The 26,667-nt window shown below is 40.4% G+C and overlaps 1 protein-coding gene across 2 annotated transcripts in view; it reads right to left on the reverse strand.

Annotated features, from left to right (window-relative positions):
• Positions 1 to 10,732: 10,732 nt before the first annotated feature.
• GRIK1 (glutamate ionotropic receptor kainate type subunit 1) overlaps positions 10,733 to 26,667 on the reverse strand; it is a 281,281-nt gene continuing 265,346 nt past the window's right edge. Inside the window, exons 15-17 of one of the 2 annotated variants that reach the window (XM_032798281.2) lie at positions 22,370 to 22,620; positions 20,326 to 20,491; positions 11,132 to 11,218 (exon numbers count right to left, since the gene is read on the reverse strand). In XM_032798281.2, coding sequence (XP_032654172.1) covers positions 20,342 to 20,491; positions 22,370 to 22,620 — 401 coding nt within the window. In that variant the 3' untranslated portion in view covers positions 11,132 to 11,218; positions 20,326 to 20,341. Of the gene's footprint in view, positions 11,219 to 20,325; positions 20,492 to 22,369; positions 22,621 to 26,667 lie in introns of both variants that reach the window. The other variant, XM_032798280.2, reaches the window with a different exon arrangement.

Genomic DNA, 26,667 nt, shown 5'->3' on the forward strand with positions numbered 1-26,667 from the left:
TAGGCATGCCTAAAGCTACTGCATGTTACAGAAGTAAACGCAGAGACATAGGTTTGGGATTAGAGGGAAGGATGGTAGTGAAATGCTAGTGAAGAGAATTCTAGCCATTCAGAGAGAGGAACCAGAAACTAGTGTGAAAGATTTTGTGGGACTAGAGAAACTATGACCAGATCAAACAGAGGAGCCTAGCTGATGGGAGCACCCACAAGCAGATGGGGAGTGAGTTTAAGGGGGAGCTTGTGCTCTCTAGCCTCAATTCTGCAGCTGCAAATGAATAACCCTGTCATAAACAGATGGTTAAGGGTTAATGTCTCTTTTACCTGTAAAGAGTTAAGAAGCTCAGTAAACCTGGCTGACACCTGACCAGAGGACCAATAGGGGGACAAGATACTTTCAAGTCTTGGTGGAGGGAAATCTTTCTTTGTGCTTTTTGTTTGTTCATTGTTCGCTCTCGGAACTGAGAGGGACGGGACATCAATCCAGGCTCTCCAAATCTTTCTGAATCAGTCTCTCATGTTTCAAACTTGTAAGTAATTAGCCAGGCAAGGCATGTTAGTCTTATGTTTGTTTTCTCAACTTGTAAATGTTTCTTTTGCTGGAAGGATTTTACCTCTTTTTGCTGTAACTTTGAACCTAAGGCTAGAGGGGGTTTCCTCTGGGCTACACGAATCTGAATACCCTGTAAAGCATTTTCCATCCTGATTTTATGGAGATGATTTTTATCTTTCTTTCGTTAATTAAAAGCTTTCTTTTTTTTAAAGAATCTGATTGATTTTTCCTTATTTTAAGATCCAAGGGGATTGGGTCTGGACTCACCAGGGATTGGTGGGGGAAAAGGAGGGGGGATGGTTAATTCCTCCTTGTTTTAAGATCCAAGGGGTTTGGATCTGTGTTCACCAGGGATTTGGTGAAGCCTCTCAAGGCAACCCAGGGAGGGGAAAGTTTTGGGGGGGACAGAAAGTGCTCCAGACACTGAAATTCTGGGTGGTGGCAGTGTTACCAGATCTAAGCTAGTAATTCAGCTTAGAAGTGTCCATGCAGGTCCCCACATTTGTACTCTAAAGTTCAAAGTGGGGGAAAGAAACCTTGACAAACCCTTTGTGTGCTGTTACACTATGAGGTAGAGAACAAAGTCATAGTGGGCAAGGACAGTGACCAGCAGTAATCCCACCCTTAGCTTGAACTTGGGGAGAAGAACATGCCTGATGGTAAATGTTCCAGACTCATAGGTCTAACCCATCTTCAGATTATTAAAAATGACAGACAAGGAAGACCTAGGTAAGAAACATGTGGCTATAAACTGCTCAGCAAAATGTAGGGTTCAGGGAATCTACAGTTACAAGAATAGTTCAGTTTCCATGTCAGTTCAGTCTCTGGGGGGAAGAGGAGTCTCATGAGCATGGGCAGATTTCCAATTAGGCCCAGCAGGCATGTTCCTAGGGGCGCTGGCTTTCAAGGAACACCTAAAAATTCGAAGTTTGCAGTTCCTGAGTCCCAGCAGGGGGTGAGGCCAGCTGAGGGGGAAATGGCATCACGCAGCCCTACTGGAGCTTTCCTACCAGCAGGGATGGTGAAGCAGCCCCCTGTGTCAGGGGAAGAGCTCAGCAGTCAAACACAGGAGGCCCTGTCAAGCAAGTGGGTCCTGGGGGAGCTCCGCTTGGGCAGGCCCCGTTCCTGCTCCAGCCTGGCTGATTGAGCCACTCTTGAGGGGCCAGAGTGATCCTGACCAGCCCTGCGGCGCTGCTGGTTCGCTCAGCCCGGTGGACGCAGTCACCTCTAGGCAGGGTTAGTGAGTGCGGCCAGGGGCAGGGCATGGGAGAGTGGGTCTCTGGTGGAATTTGTGGAGGGTGGGGGAGGTCTGTGTGTTGGGCTTCTGGGCAGCTGTGGTGGTGGGGCACCTAAAAGTTAAAAGTGGTGGAGTATCCCTGCTGCCCATGGTGGTTTGAAGCTCTGAGCTCCTGCAGGTGCCATCTCCCTCCCCTGCAGCTCCTGTTTGCTGCAGGCGGTAGGGGGAGCTCAGAGTCAGGCCCCCACGGCTGCCCATACACCACGGGTACCTAGGGTCACGCAATATGTAAATCTGGCCCTGCTCAAGAGAGCACAGGTTCTATATTCCATGAGTTCTCTAGTTCCCTCCTTGTCCTCTACTGAAAAATGCATTTTGTACCATCCCTCTAACTAGTTAAAAAATGGGGGGGGGAGGGGGGAATCATTCCATACATCACCTTGAATTGACCAGCAAAAACTGGTTTTGTGGCTCCATATTCTACATCATGCCAATCTACTGGTTTCTAAGAGATCTGACTTAAACAGCATTGGCTTGAAGCATGGCATTAAGAAATCATTCATAAAGGGATGGAACAGGAAAGAGAATTCTGTGCTATAGCATACACATTCCTTCCAAATAATTTAAACAAAACAATAATGGCCCATAACTTTATGAAATTGTACGAGTACACTACTTACTATACAGTAAGTACAGTACATTAGGCAGCCATCAGAACTTGTCACAAAAACTTCCTGACATGTTATTGAAGCAGCAGTCAAAAAAGCTAACACTGTTAGGAACCATTAGGAAAGGAAGTGTTATTGTAAGACAGAAAATATACCGGGTAGTGCTACTATATAAATCCATGGTACGCCTACACCTTGAATACTGGATCCAGTTCTGGTTGCCCCCATCTCAAAGAAGATATTAGAATTGGAAAAAGTACAGAGAAGGGCAACCAAAATAATTAAGGCTATGGAATATATGAGTAGAGATTTAAAAGACTGAGGCTGTTCAGATTAGAAAAGAGACTGAGGAAGGTTATGATAGAGGTCTGTAAAATCATGGATGATGTGGAAAAATTGAATAAGGAAGTGTTACTCTTCCACATAACAAACAAACAAGGGGTCATCCAATGAAATTAATAGGCAGCCAGTTTAAAACAAAAAACAGAAGTGCTTCTTCAGACAACCAGGGCTGGCCTTACCATGAGGTGAACTGAGGCGGCCGCCTCAGGTGACAGACTGGAAGGTGGAGGTGAGCGCCACTAGGACCCAGAATGTAGAAAATTGTGTCTGCTGCTGGTGCGTATGTATTCTCTCTGTTCTAGATGCACAGAGATGGTGGAGTGCTGTGCTGGAGGAAGGAGGGCACAAGAGACAGAACAGGGAATAACAGAAAGCAGCAGGAGCTGCAGGGAAAGAGAGGAGGAGACGCCTCTTATGTACCTCTCTAGCACTACCAGGAGCCTGGACTGATTAACACCAACTTCTCAGAGAGCTTCCTGTTCCCTGCTGCTTCCCTGAACCCACTTGAGGAGAACAGGCAGTCAACTGAAGTAGTAGGAACCAGTTAGGCCCTTAAGATGCTGATATCTTCTCTCACTCAGGCCCTGCTACCAGCCTGCTTATTTGTCCCCTTAAATTCAGTGTTGGAGAGCCACTATAATTGGCACAGAACAGCAGTCATGAGTGAAAGAAGAAAATGCGCCTCTGGGGCAGCATTCAGAAAAAGAAAGCAAGCAAAGGGAGCTTTTCTATCTAAGCAGGAAGGAGCGCTCCTGAGATACATAGACACATGTTCACAGTGAGCCTTCCGGCCCCAGTGAGGATGTTAGTGGTGAGGAGATGCCTGATCTTCCAGTTAGAGTGCAGGTGACCTGTCAGCTATTGCAGCATCCATATCTCCATCTCAAATGGATGTAACCATGCACATTTCTGAAGAAAAGTGTAGATCAGAGAAAAGTGTGGTGGAGGCACAAGAAACAGCTGCTGCTGAGTTTAGTTCCTTAAGTCTAGATGATCCAGGACTGTGGACCCACTTGAGCAGTAGCTTGAGGGACCTCCTTTTTCTGAATGGGCCAGGGCAAGCGAAAAACGTCATGTTCCCCAAAAATAATGAAAATAGAAGTTTCCATCTGACACATTACTGGCGTGAAATCCCCAATGGTGATGAAGTTGAGAAGCCATGCCAAGCTTCCTTTGCTTGCTTTCTTTTTCTGAATGCTGCCCCAGAGTGTTAATCAGTCCAGGCTCCTGGGGGTGCTAGAGAGGTACATAAGAGGCTCCTCCTCCTCTCTTTCCCTGCAGCTCCTGCTGCTTTCTGTTATTCCCTCTCACCTTTTCTCCTGCCTGCCTGTTCTGTCTCTTGTGCCCTCCTCCTCCAGCACAGCACTCCACCATCTCTGTGTATGTACTCAAAAACCCAGAATGCTGCATACTGTTTTTGTTGCAAACTCTCCCAGTCTAATGTTCCAGCCACATTATGTTCTACAGGAACAAAGGACTGGAAAAATCTGGCTAGAAATCTGACATGCCATGAGAAGGCAGCAAATCACCAGAGAGAATTCCATTGGTGGAAAGAGCTTGAGATGAGACTAAGGTTAAAGGCCACCATATATGATCAGCATCAAGAGAAGATTGCATCAGAGTCTCTTTACTGGCAAAAAGTTCTGAAAAGGCTCATTCCGTTGTGAAAATGCTTGCTACCCAAAACCTAGCACTGTGTAGCACTTCAAATCAGCTGTACGTGCCAAACAATGGAAGCGTCCTTAAAATTGTGGAGCTGATGGCTGAGTTTGATGTTATGCTCCAGGAGCATCTAAGAAGATTCACCACCCAAGAAATGTACACACACCACTACATTGGAAAAACAGTTCAAAATGAGATCATACAGTTACTGGCAACAAAAGTCAAACAGAAGATTGTGGCAGATCTGAAGTCAGCAAGATATTACTCTGTTATTCTGGACTGCACACCTGACATCAACCATATGGAACAAATGACTTTAATGGGGCATTTTGTAACAACAACCGAACCTAGTGAAAATGTCCCTGCAATGGTGACTGTAAGAGAGCATTTTCTAGAATTTATTGACATTGATGATACTAGGAGCTGTTTTGACAAATGTGCTTCTTAAAAAGCTGGAAAATACTTGAATTGCGATAGCTGACATGAGAGGTCAGGGCTAAGATAATGGTGCCAACATGAGAGGAAAGAACAGAGGAGTACAGACATGGATCCGAGAGTTAAACCCTCGAGCTTTTTTTGTTCCATGCAGTTCTCATTCATTGAACTTGATGGTCATTGATGCAGCATCAGCTTCTAGAGAGGCTGCTGAATTTTTTAATGTAATTCAAAGCATCTGTATATTTTTCTCTGCATCAACTCATTGATGGCAAATTTTGAAGCAACATCTGGGAACATCCTCTGACACTGAAACCACTGAGTGCCACGCAATGGGAAAGTCAAGTGGAGGCGATAAAGCCTATCAAACACCAAATTGGGAAGATAGATGATGCCATAGTTGCTGTTATGGAGGATAATGCTATGACTAGATCATCGGGCTCAATGAGTAGTAATCAGAGGCTCCATATCTAGTTGGCAGCTGATATCAAGCGGAGTGCCCCAAGGGTCAGTCCTGTGGCCGGTTTTGTCAATATCTTCATTAATGATCTGGAAGATGGCGTGGATTGTACCCTCAGCAAGTTTGCAGATGATACTAAACTGGAAGGAGTGGTAGATACACTGGAGGTTAGGTATAGGATACAGAGGGACCTAGACAAGTTAGAGGATTGGGGCAAAATAAATCTGATGAGGTTCAACAAGGACAAGTGCAGAGTCCTGCACTTAGGAAGGAAGAATCCCATGCACTGCTACAGACTAGGGACTGAGTGGCTAGGAAGCAGTTCTTCAGAAAAGGACCTAGGGGTTACAGTGGATAAGAAGCTGGATATGACTCAACAGTGTGCCCTTGTTGCCAAGAAGGCTAATGGCATTTTGGACTGTATAAGTCGGAGCATTGCCAGCAGACCGAGGGACATGATCATTCCCCTCTGTTCGACATTGATGAATCCCCTGCTTACAGGGTGGACTAGTATGATCTCCTGAGATCCCTTCCAACCCGATTATTCTCATAATTCTATGAACTGTCTGGCTGAACAGTTAGAGGAAAGGAAGCACCAAACATACATAACTTCAAATTTCTGTGTGGCTTAGTGTTGTGGCATGACGTAGTGTTTGAAATAAATGTTGTAAGCAATAGACTCCAAGGTGTATATATCTGGAGTAAAGGAACAACTGGACAAAGCAAAGTTATACCTACAGTCTTACCGGTCAGATGAGGGATTTTAAAACGTTCTGAAGAGTGCACAGAAGTTGGCAGAGGAACTTCACACTGAAGCTATTTTCCCACCCATTCAAGAATACAAGAATCACCGAAGAAGAAGACATTTTGATTACAGGGCACGGGATAATCCCATAAGAGGCCCCAAACAACAATTCAGAGTTGAATTTTTTAACCAGGTGCTAGATTGTGCAGTACAGTCAGTTGAAGAATGTTTCATGCAACTCAAGGAACACAGCAGTATATTTGGGATGTTGTATGATATTCCAAAACTCCTCACTATACCTGAAGACCAACAATGCAGGGCACTAGAGACAGTGTTGACACATGCACGATATTAATGTGAGTGATTTAGGTGATGAACTGAAAGCCCTTTCAAGATACATTTCAGCAGGATCAACTACAAAGGCTGTTCTGGAATATATGTGCACAAATAAGATGACCACCCTCTTTCCAAATGCTTTGGTTGCTCTGCGCATACTTCTAATGTTTCCTGTAACAGTTGCCAGTGGAGAAGGCAGCTTCTCCAAGCTGAAGTTAATAAAAACATATCTACACTCCACAATGTCACAGGAGAGGCTGGTCGGTCTTGCAACCATCTCAATGGAGCATGAGCTGGGCCAGACTATGGACCTTCGGGAAGCAGTTCAAATCTTTGCAACCAAGAAGTCACGGAAAGCACCACTTTGATTATTCAAACAGATAAAAATGCCAGTGTTTACTATGCAGACAAGAAAAGTTACATTTGTTGTTCACGCATTTGAAAGTTAAGTGTTACTTAAAATTTTTGAACAAGGCATTTTAAGTTGTTAGTTCTCCTTTATTGGGGTAGGTAGCACAGCAGTACCATGAGAGGAATAAAACAGGAAGAAGGCAGAAATGAGACCTTTCAAAGTTTTGGCCCAAGCGAGGGGGTATGAGAGTATTATTTGAGCTCCCCGCCTCAGGTGCCAAAATGTTGTGGGCCAACCCTGGCTGCAGGGAGCTGTGGAGTGCACTATTGCTGGTGGCTCCCGGATGGAGCAATTGTGGAGCTATGGCCCTACCTTCTGGCAGAGCGAGTAACAGCTGGGGATAGAGCTTGTGACAGGTGTGCAGGGATGCATCCCTATTACCTAACTAGGTTCTTGTGTCATGCCCATCAACAATTCTCAGCACATCCCAGTGCTGGTACAAGTATTAAGTCTTTGAAGCTTCCAGGCAGCATCAGTCCCTCTCCAGTTCATCTTGGCCACAAGAGAGCCAAAGCTGAGAGCTCCACATCTGGAATGCTTTCTTTCCTGTCCAGTGTAAATGTGACTCATTTGACAACTGAGTATCAGGCCTCAAATGAAGTCTCTTAACATATATCACAATATCCGGTAAAGCCACAGCTCTTGATGGCCCTTCAGTTTGAAATTTAAGGGACATATTCTGCCTGCGTATACATGCATGCAGCTCCTGTGGATGCTCATCAGAGGAGACAGCTTGGCTTTCAAATGTGCAATACTCCAGGAAAAGAACAAAAAACTCCCAAGTTATGTAACACTCAGTGTTTCAATCAAAAAGAGTTTGATTAACTTTGTGTTTCAGTTCACACACTTTGCATCTTTCTCTCTCCAATTTTGACTGAATTTTTTGATTTTTGTTTAGGGTTTGTATGAAACCAAATCACCCCAAAATTTCAATCATTTGAGTGTGTAAAACATACAAAACCAGTTTCATTTATTGCCTCCAGAAGCTGCCTCTTCTCCCAGCTCTCAGGGAACAGGCCACAGACCAGGAAAACACTTTTTTATTAATTTTGATAGGACTTAAAAATAAACAAATCAATATTAGCTTCAGAGCTTCCCTGGTTGATATTGCACTGGTCATAAATAGGTTATAGTTTTACTGTATATTGAGCCACCACCTACCTGGAAAACACTGCACGAGTAAGTTATATAAAGAGAGGTGGCAGTAAAGAGGCTTATGTGAAGTTCTTTTTCCAAGACTGCCACCAAGTGGATATATTTCCCTTCTATGACCCGATTCATGAATGGGAATGAGGCGCAATCACATGGTGTGACGCTGGCAAAATTGCCACCGATCTGAAATCCATGGATCCCCATTCAGCTGTGCAGAGACCCCCTCCTGCCCCTTGATCTTCTGATAGCCACATGAACCCAAAGCAGCAGGAAGTCAGGACATACCTATAGTCACAGCTATGTTCTCTACCTTCTCTGACGGGGGAGTCACAAAACACGCAGGAGAGCTATTGCTACTTCAGTGGAGTGCTAAGCTCTACAGCGGTTCTTTGACATTCTCATGGGGAAGCATGCCACCTACTGCGACTCACCTTGAGCTTCTGGTCATGTCCACTTCCTCTGCAAATTGCTGTGATGGGCAAAATAGATACATATAGGTGGACTGGAGAAATGCATATAACCTTCCTCCTCCTCCCCCACGGGATCTTTTACACTAACTTGCACAGCTGGGGACAACATGAAGGAAGCAGAGGAGCCTGAGTCTGGAAATGAATAAACTCTTTACTAGAGTTGTGTGAATTCTATTAATTATTATGGTCCATATTAAAAATAGTGACTAGTGATTTTAAGTGCTGACCTTGAGATGCCTTATCTTTAGGAAGTTCTAAGCAACCACTCCCTGAAAATCAGATCACTTTGATCATCATGCTGAACCATCAGATCAGTGGTTCAGCATGGGCACCAAGAATTTATTCCTCAGTTTTGAAAAACGTGGTATCATGTACCGCAGTAGCAACAAAGGGGGCCAATCAAGGATCAGGTGCTGTACAAAGTGTATTAAAAACAGTTGCCACCCCCAGAATGCTCACAGGGAGTGTTACAAGGAGCCTTCATTCTTTCAGAAGGTCCTTCATTTGATTTAATATTGTAATAGACTATTTTGTATACCATTAGGATTCTGAGGTCCATGCAGGTTGTGATTTGTGTCTTTGACATGGTCACGCTGACAACCATAACCTTCAGATATTTGAAATTAATATGTTCAAAGTGGTGAGACTTGTGATACTGGCCTACTTACTTTAAAAGGGATATGATGGGTAGCCTAGGCGTACTAGTTACAGTTAGATGTTCTCTATTTAAAAAAGTATATTTCTATTAACATTTTGAGAGAAACAAAAATAAAAGACCAGAGATTTTAATTTAAACATTCCCCTCTGTGTTTGCAGCAAGATGCTGGTGTGTGGGAACAAGAAAAAGAAAATTTTCAGTGTCCAAACTGAATTATGTGTCAAGTGAAAGACTGTAAAGAAAAGGGGAAAAGCAAATTAGATTTTTAAAATTTCTTCAGTTTTCATAAACTGAAATTGTGCTTAACATAAGAATGGCCATGTTAGATCAGATCACTGGTCCATCTAGCCCAATATCCTGTCTTCCAATGGTGGCCAATGCCAGGTGCTTCAGAGGGAATGAACAGAACAGGGCAATTATCAAATAGCCCATCTCCTGTCATGCAGTCCCAGCTTTTAGCAGTCAGATGTTTAAGGACGCCCAGACCATGGGGTTGCATCATGCCCATCTTGGCTAATAGCCTTTGATGGACCTATCCTCTATGAATTATCTAATTCTTTTCTGAATGTAGTTATCCTTTTGGCCTTCACAACATCTCCCGGCAACGAGTTCCACAGGCTGACTGTGTGCTGTCTGCAGCCCAATCATGTCTGTCACCTGCTGGGGTGCGCTGGTGGGGCAGGGGAAGGAACTCCCTATGCCTTCAACTCCCTCCTCAGAAGTTCATCTGTGCAGGCAAGGCCATTATTACACCTATAACTGCTCACGCTCTCAACCTACTGAAAATGTTTTTTCCTTTCAACAGAATCTGGGAACTAAACTCCTGGTGGTGATAAAACTCTGTGAACAAGTTAATTAATCACAAGGACAATGCACTAGAATAAATATGAATATACTTCATGCTACAATAGTTAAAAGGAACTAAGGAAAAATTTCTGCTATTGAACATGTCACTGCCCTTCTTCCTAACTAAGAGGCTAAAAAGAGGTAATATTTCATGAAAGGCTATTCTTTGCTTAATAATAGGGTCTTTTAAGTGGTGCCCCCTGTCGCTCTTAGAGCAAGTAGTGATAACCCAGAAAATCAGCACAGTTCTGTTTTCTAGCAGATGCAGTCTAGCTTTGATATTTTTGTGGTCCGTTTTATAAGATGAACAAAATGAACTGTCTATTGTTGGCTCTTATGTATAAGGGAAGCATTATAAATTAGGAATTTCTTTGGTACCATGAGCCAGAAGGATAATGCAGTGTACCAATGGCTATGCTGCCACCTCCTCTCAACTTTTTCAGGAAGTTCGTAATATTTGGTATCTTTTCTTAAAGCCCTACCCTTAAGAAAAGACAGAGCATCTCAGCTTTCATTTAAAAAAAATTCCTAGCCCTCCTGGTTGCAGAGAAAAGCTTGAAAAAGTGATCCTTAATAGGTCAACAACAGGAAGGCAAATAAAAAGAACCTATCATTTTCAAGCCACTTAGTTTTGTAGAGCCTGACTCATGATTTTTAGATGCTTGTGATTGGCAGTACTACAATTTTTATAAAAAGAAAATAAGATTACATTATGATGACTAAGAAAGTGACAGGAAAAATGTAGGACATTCAGATTATTGGAAAAAAACAACCCTGTATCTTTATTTATTTAGAAAGCACATACAGCGATGTATGGGGAGGGAACAGAGATGCAAAACAGGTCGGCATACAAATTCCTTTCGAAAGATACGGTGAGACACTTTTCTGATTAGTTGTATATCAGTCTATATGAGCATTTAAACTGCGATACATTCTCTAGGTAAAAAGAAACCTCACATAATTTCTGAAGAACAAGTTAAATGTCTATTTTCAGAAATTCCTTCATAGTCAGTTTTGTAGGCAGCAAATTTTTTTTGTTTTGTTTTTTATTCCTGATGTTTCTCAAGAGGGTTTTGTTTGTTTGTTTGTTTTAAGCCATGGTTTCTTTCCTCAGTGTCCGCCTCTGATGACAAGTAAGGATACTTGTGAACGATGATCTCCCTTTAGTTCTTGACCTTTTCTTTAACTTCTTCTGATGCTTGAGTGAAATCCCAAGCTCCTCCATTATAGCATTAAAAGAAAGACACTAGAGAAATGTGGAAAAAGTGTTTAACATTCAATGAACATAAATTTCAATCTTAAATTCTGCAAAACTTAGGATTTAGGTTTCTATAAACACAGGCTTTAAGGCCTGATTCCCAGAATTCATGAAGTCCACGAGTCTCTTCATTGGAGTTAAACAGTCTGTGGAGTAGGGCCATATTGCACAGTGGATGAGATTTTCAAAAGCTCTGGACACTGACCCAATCCTGCTCCCTTTGAAAATTAATTTAACATTTATTTCAATGGAAGCAGAGTTAGGCCACAGCCGTGCGGTTTTGAAAATCCTACCTAAACACATTTATGCCTTCCATGGTGCCTTCAGATTATAAAACTTACCTTTCCTCGGAAAACTGTACTCATGTTAGTCTTGAAAAACACTAGTGCTAAAGAGAACAAATACAACTTCTTTTGACGATTATTTGATTTCTCCTCCCCCACCCATGAAATTAATGAATCTATAAATAAAACATTTTCCAATGCTCTTTCTACAGAGAAATGTTTTAAAAGTGTTTTTCTCTATGTGTCCAGGAAAGGGGAAATTACATTAGAGTGAATTAGTTGGAAAATTGTAAAATGGTTTAGAAAGTGGCATGCCATTTGACTACAGGATTCGTGAAGATGCGTTTTGGGGATGGGGAATAACATAAAACAGACAGCTAAAATAACTCTATGTGGTATGAAAATGTATATAGCTTCAGATGGAAACAGTTATGATGTACAACTAATATACAGACTTAAAAAAAATCAGGTGATAAGTGTGATTAAAATGTACTTTTTTTGACCACCTCACCAGTACCCAGCCCACTAGTCCATCCCTTATTTTTAACATTCCAAACCCCTCTGAGGAGTTTTAAGAGATGCTTTTTTAAACAGCCCGTAGAAATGTTTCCTATTTCCCAAACATGGATTTTCCCTTAAAATTACACTGCTGGAAGATTGGGCTCTCTTCAGTCCCTGACCAGTAACAAGTCAATTCTAATATGTCAAAGCCCTGCAGAGCTAAATATGAAACATTTATTCTAGGGGAAAGAGAGAAATCCAAGCTTCCTTATCAGCTTCGAGTCCCAAGAAAGACTTTAAAATGTGAAGTATGGCTTTATGTTTATGGCTGTCAATTAATCGCAGTTAACGTCACACTGTTAAACAATAGAATACTAACTGAACTCTATTAAATATTTTTGAATGTTTTTCTACATTTTCAAATATATTGATTTCAATTACAACACAGAATGCAAAGTGTATAGTGCTCACTTTATATTTTTATTACAAATATTTGCTCTGTAAAAAGATAAACAAAATAAATAGTATTTAATAATACTGAATACATTTGGTACTCTATTATTGGCTAGCAGTGTGATTAAAACTGCGATTAATCGCAATTCATTTTTGAAATAGTTTGACAGCCCTATTTATGTTAGATGTCAACTCAGGCAGAAAAGTGATTTATCAAGGCTGCAGAGGGAGAGATTAGAACTCAGGAATTCTAGACTTCCAGTACTATGTTGGGTCCACTATTAATCATGCCCTCCTTTATCTGAATAGTGCCTGGCGCTGATTCTGCAAGCTGGTGTACACACAGCTCCAGTCAGAGATTGGGGCATTACTATGAGTGCTTCTTCAGTGTACGTGCATATATTGTATGTACTCCATACAATGTGGTATATACTGTGGTGTACTAGGTGAGAGTTTATTTGAGCAATATGTTGCACACAGACCTCATATGACCCTAGATTATTTAATATACACTTTCTTTGGCCTGGGCTACACTAGCTGGGGCAGGGAGATTTCGAACTAAGATACACAACTTCAGCTACGCTATTCGCATAGCTGAAGTCGAAGTATCCGAGTTCGACTTACCTGGCCATCCTCACAGCGGCGAGTTGATTGCTGCGGCTGCCCTGTCGACTCCACTTACTCCTCCTGCCAAGGTGGAGTACGGGCGTCGATTCGGGGATCGATTTATGGTGTCCAGACGAGATGTGATAAATCGATCCCCAATACATTGAACACTACCTGCTGATCCGGCGGGTAGTATAGACATATCCTTTGAGAGGCTTCATTTTTGTTCATCTTATAAAACACTGAATGCCTTAAGTATATAATAATTAAATGGTTATTAACTCATGACTGACTTAAAATGTAATTGATATGGGCAAGAAAAACATAGTGCTTTCTTCAAATTATTTTCTAGTAGATCAGCCCTTGGTAATAGTCAGGACTTCACTGCTGTAATTATCATTTTAAATAGAGCTTTTGGTGATATGATTTAGGAATTTCTGGTGCTAAGCATTAGTTTGAACCAGTGATATTTGATAGATCCCTGGGCCCTTTGGCAGTAGTTGCTGAAGCAGGTGTCATCCTGCTGTTGAAGTTACTTTTAAATTGAATGAGCAAAGCCTTTTCAGAGAATGTCACCACTGATTTCTGCAGCTGATAAAAATATATGCATCAACCCACTGGCTCTAATGCATGGTTACTCCCGCTACATTACTTTAATTGTAATTGGATTTTTTTTTAAATCTGGATATTTAGAATGAGCCAAGAATTCCATGGTGATTGAGCAAGGGACTATATCAATCACTAGACTATCTACTTTTTATATAACTGCAATGCAGCGTCTGATACTAATCATTGTTCATTGTGTGTGTTATAGATGTGAATTTCTGCAAGATGTGCATAGGGATAACTCCTATAGTCAGAACAATATCTTCTACTGGCATGTTAATGTTTACATCTAGGTTTTTCCCAGACTTATTCAGATTATCCAGATCATACTGTACTCACTACATTGTTTACCATTTGATATCAAGAAACTTAATCCCACAAAGAATATGTCATATTTAGGCAGAGATGTTTGACACTTCATTGATACTTGAAGTCTTAAACATTTAAATACGTGTTGAATAAACTACATGGAGCTGTTCTAGCACCTAAAAAGCTTTAAATGGCCCTCAGTCTGTTCTGTTTGTAAACTTTGTCTTTTTATTTTTAGTAACAATTGATGCTGTTTATCCAAGTCTGTGTCTGAGTCTGTGTGTTTAGATCTTGCATTTCAGAAGTAAACTTCTGCCATCTTGCTCATTATTAAACATTTTACTTTATCACTAGTTTCAAGAGTTATTGGTTTAAAGGTCTGTTGCTGGTCTTGGTTTTAAATTTGGTTTTATCTATAAATACTTTATCATATTTACAAGAAGTACATATTGGGGCCCTGGCTTAATCCCAAATGTCTTTGTCCCACAGAAAATATCCACAGCCATACAAGCAATTCAGCATGCAGATTTGGGCTGACCCATTCAGAAGAGAGGTTAATCAGCCAAAAGCAAACACACACTGGAATCTTCTGTTATATACAAGGCACAATTTGGGAAAGGAGAAGGAGGAAAGCTTATATGACAACTTCCTGACTCCTACACACCACAGCTCTCAATGCTGTATCTATTGGAAACACACGAGTTGTTGTAGCCCTATGGTTGGATTTAAATCTATGTCTTGTGAGACTTAACCAGCTACAAAAGTTGTTTTGGTTTAGCAGAGTCCTATAATAATGAGGTGAACGGAAAAATAAGACTAGGAACCTAGACTGATCCTTTTAAGGGAATATTGAAAAGGTTTGTAGGCTCCAACTTCGATCTATGGCATATCTGTGTCTGTCTGCGAAGTCCTGCCATCTTTTAGAAAACTGAGTGGAGGAGGTGGTGGGTCTTTACAAATAGTTTTAAAAGGCCTTGAGATGAAGGGCTCTGTACTGCTTCTCCTTCCTCCCTCCCCATTTCCATGCACTTTAGGATGTTCTGAAGTGCAACTGGAGAAGGTTCCTTGAACTTTCGGTGTTCTAGTAAATAATTTATTAGAAGAATGCCATACAAAATCCCCTATGAGCCCCATGAAACATATCCCAAAGTACTGTTTATCTTCAAACGTGTACACAGATCACACTTCACTGCTTCTAAAGTGACCTAGGCCCAGTATCAACATGAAGCACTTAAAATTGCTCTCTTTCTAGTTTGTCTCATGCAAAGTGGAGATGAGGAAGCAGGACAGATGTTCAGAAGTCAGAATTGCCCTGAACTTTTCAGATGAGGAGACAAACCTGTGTCAGCATTACAGAGCAACTGTAAGCCAAAACAGCGTGCATGTGACAGAAGAAAAAATGGTGGTAGGGAAACACATTCCATTATCAAGCTGCTAAAGGATCTTTATGAAAAACTAATGTATATGAAATATCATATTATTCTTTTAAAAGGGCATTGTAAAGTTAAAATTCCATTTAAAATCACCTTCTTGAGGTATTCAAACTGAAATTTTTTGAAGAGCTTTAAAAATTGTTCTAATGCTGTCAACTCCTTAGAGTTAGTTGAGGGTGAATGTTGAAGACAGACCCATAAATTCCATTTTTGCTTATAGTGTGCTTCACTTGCTGGTTCTGTTGGGATGCTGCAGTATTTGGCTTTCAAACACTGTATGGGAACATTATTCCTTTAAAATATATTGGTTGAGGCCTAATTAAACCAGAGAATTGGTCTCTTCACTGTATAATGGGCATAGCAGCAGATCCATCACCTGGTCATGTCTCCCAAATCTTTCCTCTGCTCCCATCTCAAAACAGTGAAAACTGTGTTGGACTTTGGGGTAGCTACTTCATTGGACAGGGATTTAAAAAAAAACGTAATAGAGACTAGATTGAGGAAAACAGGGAACTGTAATTCTTGACTCAATATGCCACACATGAATCTTTGAAGCCAGTCTGCCTGTGGTTTCAATCTATTCAGAAGACTTTATACTGAGCTTCATAAATACCTAAGGAAAAAGACCTTAATATAGAGGTGCTGTGTCACACTTGAGAATTATGGAAATTCTTCACCGATAGGACAAATTTATCCTGGCAGAATATAAGACAAGAATCCAGCTCAGAGTTTAGTAACAGAGAAAGAAGAGCAGAATCAGGATTTCCGTTCTGTGAGCCACAGTAGCCATGTTTTTATAGTTACACATAGATGAAACAGTGGCATATGCTTAATATTGGAGGGGTGCTTTGCCTTGTGTCTAATATACTGGAGGAAAATGTTTCAAAGAAGTTCTTTCTTGTGAAAATATCACTGCTGTAGTGAATTCAAAGTCTGCTTGAGTACTCTGCCACTAAGAGCTAATTATACAAGCTATTCTAAACTGTGCATCAGATTTTTAGAAAGCATGGTTCTGCACTGAAAGTGACTATAAAAATGGACATTTCATGTTTGTTTTCCAAATTTTCAGTTGATAAAAAAAAGATGGTTTCTCTGATTGCCAGCCCCACAAACCAGTTGAAGGCTAGTGGGATAACTGAGAGTAAAATCTGACCTGTGTATCTTTCAGAACTAGTGTAAATGCACGAGAAGGACTGAGCTCCTATTGATTTTTGAAGCAAAGGGTCAAGTTGCAGAGCTAGCAGTTTGGGGGAAAATCCTTCTTGAAAATTTGACATAGATGTTTCTGAGAAATGATAAAATGCTATTTGTATGCAATCACTTCTCAGAGTGGAATTAAACTTCAGAGATGTGAAGGGTTTTATTAATTATTTCTATAATCTCTACCAGTTCCACGCCTTTCTGGTTTGTACCACACTTGCTCTGAGTACACAGATTTGTTTATACAACTCACAAAACATTAAGCATGTGCAGAGTCTAAGTCATGCATGAAAGGACTCTAAAGTCTCCTGATTCTTATTAATAATTTTAGAGACTGATGTCTGCATATTTTCAAGTTGCCTTTTAGATAATTATATTTATAATCTGAGGAATAGGTCACTTGTTTCATAATAATAACCACATTAACCATGTTATAGAAAAGTATAATTGCAGCACATTTTGAAGCCTTTGCAGAATATGATCATGTTCGTAAATAATATGTAAAATATAATTATCTAGTTAAGTAAGAGTAGTTTTTGGACATAGTCCTCTTAACACAAAAAGTATTAAATAAAGATAACACTTGCAGTTTGATACGCTACAGCATTCATTTTTAAAATATGTAAAAAAATGGTTGAGGTACCTAGAACCTCCAGTCATAGACCAAGGCCCCGTTGTGCTAGGCATTGTGCAAACACAGAAAGAAAAGATGGTTGCTGCCCCAAAGACTTTACAATCTGTGTGGACAAAACATTTAGGAACTTGGTCATCAATTGGTTCAGTTTGTTGATCTGCCACAGACTTCCTGTGTGACCTCGGATGACCCATTTAATCCCTCTAGGCCAGGGGTAAGCAATCTATGGCATGTGTGCCAAAGGCGGCACGCAAGCTGATTTTCAGTGCACTCACACTGCCTGGGTCCTGGCCACCGGTCTGGGGTGCTCTGTATTTTATTTTAATTTTAAATGAAGCTTCTTAAACATTTTAAAAACCTTATTTACTTTACATACAACAATAGTTTAGTTCTATATTATAGACTTATAGAAAGAGACCTTCTAAAAATGTTAAAATGAATTATTGGTACGTGAAACCTTAAATCAGAGTGAATAAATGAAGACTTGGCACGGCACTTCTGGAAGGTTGCTGACTCCTGCTCTAGGCCTTAGCTTTTCCATCTGTAAAAGGAGATGGTGATGATTTTTGTCTCCCCACTCTTAGTCCTTTTTTCGATGTAGAATGCAAGTTGTTTAGGCCAGGGACTCTCTCTAAGTGTATGCACAAGGGAGCCCGGAACTCTAGTCACCAACATAATACAAATAAATTTAGTAATATTACTAAATGCCCTTAACTTCCATTAACCTCAATAGGAGTTGAGAGTGCATAGCTCCTCTCTGGAGGCACTGAGCACCTGGCAGGATTGGGTACCTTCGCTAAAAATGTACTTTCTACTAGAGCTCAAGTGATTGTCCCATTTTTCACATGAACAGATGCTGGTATAATTTTTGAATGGCAAGTTTTTTAACACATCTTTGTGGCTAGATATGAAATTCCATTTAAAAACAAGATAATTGTTTCATGATTGTCCCCAGAGGCAAGCTAAATCTACTATGCTGTTTGGCACAGTAAGACAAGAAGTAGGGAGCATTGTTATTAAGACTGATTCTTTTTTTTTCTAGCTTCTCTCAAAGATGTGACAGTGCTCATCTAAAAACTGAAAAAAACAAAGTCACGCCACACAATGTCCATCCAAAGTTCAATGGAGATTAAGGGACTGGTGAATGGGAAACTGAGGGGGGACAATGTTTAGGATAATAAGCATATTAGTCATTGTCCTTCTTCTTTGAGAGCTCCGAGGAGCTGGATTTGATTGACTTTAAAGTTCTTTCCCCACTAGGGAAATCACATGCTTAAATGCTTTGTTGAATTGAGACTAGAGTGCCTAATTCTCTCTCTGTGATTAGATCTTGGTTTGTAAGCGCACACATTTTGCCAGGACTTATGGATCAAAGTCTGGGGGCCTTAGCCAACAAATTTTGTTACCAGGTGAAGTATTAACTATTGTGAGTAATTCCATCATAATCAGGATAACTTTGTCCAGGATCTTAAGTGGGATGGACACCAACTGACATGCTTATATTGTAAAGAGTACTTTCTTGGTCAGAAAAACACAGATTGTTTTTAAGATCCAATAGAAGAACCAGGGAAACCACTAAGATTATTAAAAGGGTGAATAAAATTGGCCAATAGACAATAATGCAAAATGGAAACAAAATGAACAGAACTCCTGTCACTACATATAGAAGACCGTGTTTTTTTGTCTCAGTATTCAGGTCAGATAGAAAGTAGATAGAAGAAATCAGAACAGGGATGAGTAGGAGTGTGTTTAGGGACACTAGAGCATCTGGAGCACTTCACCTACTTAGTGTGAAGAAGTCAATCAGCAAGAAGTGTTTTATTGCAATAGAGCTCAGACATGGTCCCTCCAAAAAAAAGGGATCATTAACTTGCTACATCTTGTGTTGCAAGGGTAAACTGTAGTGTACAAAGAAACCATACCAATAGATTAAAAAACTTAAGTACCCATAGCAGACAAAGATGATCAATGCAAATGAGTTATAATGGTCAGGACGCTGTACCAAAGAGACAAATGAGAGTGATGTGTGGGAGATGAAATAAGTGAAATTACAGGATCAGCTGGGGTATAATCAGATCTGGATAAAAAGTAACTGGGCTTATTTAGAAAAAAGGACAGTTTCTCATGGTTCATGACATTATTCTGATCCCAGATTTATATAAATATATATCTAAAACTACAGTCACAATAATAATTCAGCATAGCTATTCAGACCAACTTCCTAAACATAACTTTGTAGTAACTTGTATATTTATTATGCAAAACAAATGCCAAGGATTTACAGTTCAACATGATTTCATATCCTGATTGGTGCTTTATACCATGAAAGAATTCTCTGTCTTATAATAAGTACAGTATATCTGATCCTCCTTTCAGTTACACAGATGAACATCAAAATTAAATCTATGCCATTACACCAATGTAAAACTAATGTATACAAGAAGAAAACTAGGTGTTCTATAAGGATGTATTCACTGAATAGTTTTTTTTAATGTTAATGGTAACCAGCTTAAAACCTAAGTGTCATTTTAGTGGTACAATAATACAAGCTGCTTGGAGGTGTTGTATAATGAAATTTAAATGGATGAATTAAAATTAATTAAATATTTGACACTGGGAACAAAATGCTGTCAGCTAAAAATCACTGGCTCTTTGCCATGAATGGGTCTTTCAGAGAGTTAATGGAGATTGTTGATTTGTGAGGTTTCTAAATAACTGCATGGACTTTTTGCTAAATGCTCTGCAGAGATTAAAGCGTGAATTCCTGCAAATCATACTTTCAGCAACTGGCACTGCAAGGGAAAGATGGAAAGAAGGTAAATACATTTTTCTTACCTGAAAATGCTGAACTACCCGAAGTAATAACAAGAGGCTTATTCTCTATAGAGACTAACACTTTTTTTAAATCTATTTTTTATTCGATGATATGCACCTAATTGCTCACATTCTTAGGACCCTGGAGATCCATCTGCCACAGTAGCCAGGCTTTAAGGCTATTAATATATGAGGCAATATTTTGATCACTGTCATGTACACTCTTTTAAGATGAATGCTTTCCATTGGACACACCTTTTTCCTTTACTGATTATACAGTGTGAATTGAGGGTTGTGTTCGAATCCCTCGCTCCTCTCGGATTAATTTGCCACAGTCTAACTCCGTAGATAAGGTGGTTCCAGAGGTGGAGTTGGATGGATGGGTTTGCTTACATTGTAGTCCATAAAAGAAACAAAAGGCCTTGCATGGAGAAAAAATAAATAAGTGAAATAACAAAAAATATGAAAATGAGAGCTCTAAATTAAAGATACTATTATGGAAACAGAAAAAGTCACAGATTATGTGCAATTTATTGTCATAATGAAACTCTCTGTGTTCTTTTTATACCGTCATTTCCCACAGATTCTGTGATAGTAATATGTGATATTGCCACTTTACTCTAATGCAACTGAAGATTTTCATTATGATGAGACAGGCTATGGTCTATTGCATGTTGCTGTGATATAGTAGCAGGATTTTCACATAAACTGAACTTGTCACATAAGATTCACACTGGTACTCACCCAAATTATAAAGAAGTGAATGAATAGTCTTCTTGGGATACAATTTTTGGCCTATTAGTTATGATTCCAGAAATAATATTGTCCTACACACTTACCTATTATTGTTTTTCTTACAAACTTTAATCAACTTCATTACCTTTGCTTTTTTATACAAAAAGGATAGAAATGGAATAATGGATAAAACCTATCTGAGTCAAGAGCTGGAGAAAACCCTCTTTTCATTGTGTGGTTTTGAAATTGGTAATTAAGATTTTAAAAATTAGAAGAAATTAACAATATACACAAGGTACATCTGTTCTCTTGGATTTATGCCTAAAATACCAAATGTTTGGCTTACTAAAGTCTTGATCCTGCAAATCGCTCCACATAGATAGACCTCTGTGTCCATGTGCAGCACCATTGATTTTAGTGTGGATCTGCTCAGGTGCAGGGATCTGCCTGCATGGAGCAGTTTAGAGTATTATAGGCCTTGATCCTGCAAAAAGCCTATCTCTGTACCATGATGGCCAAACTAATGTGATGCCGCTGACACTCTTATTGGCTCTAACTGATCTGCTGGATGCACCTAAGTGCCATCCAGACAAATAAAGCCATGGTGCCTGCCTCCAATCTGATCCAAACCAAGTCCCATAGAAGTGAAATGGGTGGCTGAGCAGGCCCTGGGGATCCACCTACAAAGATGAGATGGCAGAATCGGGGTCTCGGTAGAGAAGTGACAAGGGAAGACATAAGGACAAAGTAGGGATTACAGTTACACAGTAACTGTACTGTGGCTGGAGAATGGCAATGGTAATGTCTCTCTAAGGAGACCCTGTAGAGCAGAACAAATTATTTAGTATTTGTTGCAGGATCTGGAGGTGTGCTCAGTAGTACTACTCTCATCTCATTTTGTTCTTAAACATATTTAGTGTATGCTAGATTCTATAATGAAAACAGAACAGTATTTCCTCAAACATTGCAAAATCTATGTATCGTTTTACATATTTTCTTGGGTTTTTATATTGTTCATTACCTTTCAATGGAGTTAATCCAGGGATCACTTTTAAGCCAGATCCTACTGTTCTGTGGCTCCCATCTTTCTATCAAGGCTCCCCACTTTATGGCCTGCCCTTCCCTGTGGAACATGCAGACACCTGGCTTTGAAGGATTTCTTTGGAGTGAGTGAGAGAGAACTGCATTGGTGGAGACAGACCAGCAGATTGCTGCCATTACCAAAGGGATGATGCTGAAGCTATAGAGAGAGCTGCAGTTTTCCATTTTTATTCCTTTCCAAGTCTATTTGTTTGAAGTGTTAAGACCAAGCAACAACTGTTTCAGAAATTAACCACGCTCGAAATTTCCGCACAGTCATACTAAACAACACTAATTGGATTGAGCGTGAGGTACTTCCCTCTTCTCATTTAATAAATTTATGTGGCTTTAGTGCCAGAAATGCGTGGCACAGATTCAACAGCACAAGAGCTTGAATAGACTCTTAATGGTACAGCCTCCTATGCCTTGGCAACCCCAGGCCCTAAAAAACAAACCAGAAACAAGCTGGCAATAGACAACTCACCTGTTCAATATCGCTATTTTTCCTGGATTTATATATAAATTCTCCAATGGCTACGAACACTGAAAGAACAAGTCCGGCAGCAAGCACTATAAAGATGCCCCCAATATTCTCAACCCCCAGAGCACTGGCCTCTTTGCTGTCCTCCTCAGGGCACCCATTGCCCCGCCACCACTTTTCTTTCATCATGTGCAGTTTCCCCTCTTCCTGTAGCTGGAGAATGGCAATGGTAATTTTGTCTCTATAAGGAGACCCTGTAGAGCAAGAACAAACCATTTAGTATTTGTTGCAGGGTTGGGGTGGGGAGGATGGACATTTGAGACAAAAGTGCACCCTTATAACAATACAAATTATTCCTGATAGAGGATACCCAAAACAGTTCTGTGCATGACCGCTTATGTTTGGATTTCTCTCTCATTCTCATAGGTGGATAGCATTAGCTAATGAAATTTGCATTGGTGACTGAAAAAGAAAGGGATCTTTAAGTCTAGCTATTCATTTGGGAATGCATTGGGATTTCTGTGGATGCCTACCAGGGACGGCTCCAGGCATCAGCACGCCAAGCGTGTGCCTGGGGCGGCAAGCTGCGAGGGGCACTCTGCCGGTCCCTGTGACGGGGGCAGGCAGGCTGCCTTCAGTGGTTTGCCTGCAGGATGTCCGCCGGTCTTGCGGTTTTAGCAGCAATTTGGCAGCAGGTATGCTGAAGCTGCGGAACCGGAGGACCTCCTGCAGGCATGCCCCTGAAGGCAGCCTGCCTGCCGTGCTTGGGGTGGCAAAATACCTAGAGCCGCCCCTGATGTCTACAATGGACTTTGGCTAAACCACTGCATTGCAGAAGATTTTCCCCTAAATTCCTTTCTGTGTCTGGGTTAAAACAGTGCCACCGCTGCCTCCACCCCCTGCCAGAACAAAGTCACAGTGGAGCAATTAAGCTTAATAGACTAGCAGGAGCTAGCAGTGTGGACAGGACTAATTAGTAGCAAGCACAAAATTCCCCAGTCTGGACTTTCAACTGTAGGAAGCTTTGTCTCCGTGGCTGGTCTACGCTACAGCTTATGTTGCCCTAACTATGGAAATGTCTACACATACGTTTCACTTCTCCTGACATAACTGCCCTGCTATGCTGACTTCATGACTCCACCTCCCTGAGCGGCGTAGAGTTGAGGTTGATGTAATTAGCTTGGTGCAGTCTCAGTGCAGACACTGTATTGCTTATGTCGACTGTTGCTGGCTTTCAGGAGCCTTCCCACGCTGACAGTACAATTCATACAAATGCTCCTGTTGAGGGGGGACACTGCTGACACACAGAGCAAAGTGTAGACACACAAGCGATGTAATTACTGTGGTGGCTGTGTGCCAAGATATGCTAGGACAACTTAATTTTGTAGTGTAGATATGGCCATATTGTCAGAGAGTGGAAGAACTCCAATGTGGTCAATCACTTAGTTGTGTGGCTAGTCATCGTACCTACTAGCTTAGCAATTAGCAAGACAGCTAAGTAATGATTCCACAATTGTAAGTTTAGCTGTAGACTAAGATGGCTGCAATTTCCAACCCGATCAATGTAAACAACATTGAGTTCTTTAAAGCAGGGACTGTAGGTCAGATTTCCATAGGTGTTTAGACATGTAATGATGGGCATCTAGTGGATTTTCAAAAGTGCCTAAGTGATTTAGAAAATCCCACTAGGAGCCTATCTACATCTTTAGATGTCTAAAACCTGTGAAAATCTGTCCCCATGTATCCATTCTCTCTAACATGCCATGTATCTTATGGTGCTGTACACAAATGTATTAAAATAATTGTATTATGAATACAGTAAGACACCCACTCGAGCTTTTTATTTCCTTTAGTCTACTATATTGTTTAGAGAAACAATGTAAAAAACATCCCAGTTCATTCATTTGCAGTGCCAAGCCTCAGATAGCTTTCAGAGCAGTCTGTTACGAGCAGTAGGATATGCTGAGACCACAGATGCCAAGAGATATCAGATTATGCAAAGTTTTTCTAGGTAACCAAAGATCAGCATCCTTTGCTTTGGGTAGCCAGAAATGAAGGGAAAATTATACCCTGTATAAGAATAGCTTATTTTAATGAACATGCATTCTAGTTTTAAAAAAAAAATCTTATGAGCAAATTAAAAGTTGCCAGTTAAAATAGAGTTAGCAGTGCCTCCTGGAAAGCGAGTACAACTGCCTAGTCTTTAGGAGGGGTTCTGGTTCCTGCAACAGCTCCAGTTTGTTAACCTGCAGGGTATACTGCAAGGTCCCTCTTCTCTTCCTCTGTTTCTCCCCCCGGCTTGCCCCCTACCATAAGGAGATGGGTTGGTGTGGAACATCTATTCTTTGTTTCTGTTGCTGCAGGGTTATTTGATTCAATCTTGGGAGTAACAGAGACAGCTGTATTTATACTTGTACTTTTAGAATTTTTGCCAAGTGTGCCTAGGGCACTGGATTGGAACTTTTTAAATGATTATTGGAAAATAGTAAAAATTCACACAAATCCATTCTGATACCTCTTTGTTCAATATTTAATTTATGGCCTTGGTGCTGTTAACACGAGCCACCTCTCAGGTTTTTGAAATACAGCTACCCACTTGCTTAGGGCTACCTCCCAAATCACTGTTAATAGTATGAGAATTACTAGCACACGGGCACTGGAAGCAGTAATTGTGAAATTAGTGCTTGTTTGACGCATTTAATAATATTTCTTTGTTCAACTGAATTCCTTCTAAGATGCCCTTTTGCATATATTTTTTTAAATGTTACCTATGTTCTATGCACTAGTCCTCTCAGAATGCACTAAGCAGATAAGTTCTAAGGAAAAACAAGTGTTGGCTGCTTTAGTTCAGAGCCAAATGCAAAACCCATATCTTACACAGTCACTAAAAACCACTAATAGAAACAACACAGTGAAGGTCCCCTATATTGGCCTCTTTGTGCTAGGGAAGGAAGAGAGAGCCATGGGTTTTTTTGTTTTTTGTTTTAAAAAAGCTTGTAGAGATTGCTCAGATGCTCAGGTGATAAGTAGAGCTGGCAAGGAAAAAAATGTTGGAATGATTTTTCCAATGAAAAATGCCCCCCCCTCCCTTTTTCTTTTTCTTTTTTTGAAAACTGAAACTTTCAGTGGAAACATTTCTGTCTCTCTCCTTCCCCTTCTGCCCCCCCCAAAATCAGTTTCCATCAGGAAAATCAAAATGACACGTTGCCGGTTTGGAATGGTCTTGTCAATTTCACTTTGAGTTGCTGAGGCACAGCACCTTGAGCTGGAACATCTAGACTGTAATTAAACAGCCCCTTAGTCTGAATCCTGCGAGTTCCAGTGTTTTAATTGCAGTATAGACATTCAACTTGGGTGTCAGAGGGTCAGGCTCTTATAATTTGACAAGACCCTTTCAGCTGGGCAGCTGCAAACCTGGAAAATTTCACGTTGGTTCTTCTGAAATTTGATTTTTCTTGAAAACCTTTCCCATGAAATATTTCAGTTTTGATATTTTACTCCTGTTTGATTGAAATTTTTTTCAAAGATGCAAAATTTTTCACAGCAAGGGATTTCCATTTTCCAGCCATCTCTAGTGCTAAAACCCATGCATGTCCCCAGCTCGATGTATAGATTTTTTTAATTAAGAATTACATTTTTATCTTTTCCACTTGTCTGAGGACAACCCTGTGATCATACTTGGCACATTCATGAGAATTTCTGAAGTGCATAGGCATCTGTTTGCACCTGTAAAGTGAAGGCATGTTTGTGCATTTGAATTCTGAGGGTTGCACAAGGGCAGACTTGGCTAAATATTTGGTCCTAAAAATACTGTGAATCCAAAGTACGTTTATCTTAGAAATAACATGATGGGATGGTGTTGGATACTGAGAGAAGACAACTGAGCCCATTTCCTTTTGGAATTCATGTGTGTTATGGGAGTATCTTTGCAACATACCTTGTTTAGGGCAAGTTTCAACTTTTAATTTTTTATTAAAATTGCCCATATGACATTAAAATGGTTTATTTCAAGACACTTGGATACTTGTACATATATTCTATATATCCTTGAATCCTAACTGATCTTTCTAAAACAGCATATTCATCATACAAGAAATATCTTACAATATATTCCACAGCTGCATTTCCAGTGGATGTATTCTCTCTGAGGATTACCATCTGTTCCAATTATCCTTCATTGTTTTTAGTTTAAGCATGGCAGCTTTATAACTGCTATGAAATTCTTGCCATGTACTTATCTTTATTTTGGGATATTTAAAATTTTTGGTTCATTCTTCTCAGCCAGAGAAGTTTGTTCTCAC

Source organism: Chelonoidis abingdonii, chromosome 1 (assembly GCF_003597395.2).
Source record: "Chelonoidis abingdonii isolate Lonesome George chromosome 1, CheloAbing_2.0, whole genome shotgun sequence".
In the NCBI taxonomy this organism is placed as follows: Eukaryota; Metazoa; Chordata; order Testudines; family Testudinidae; genus Chelonoidis; species Chelonoidis abingdonii.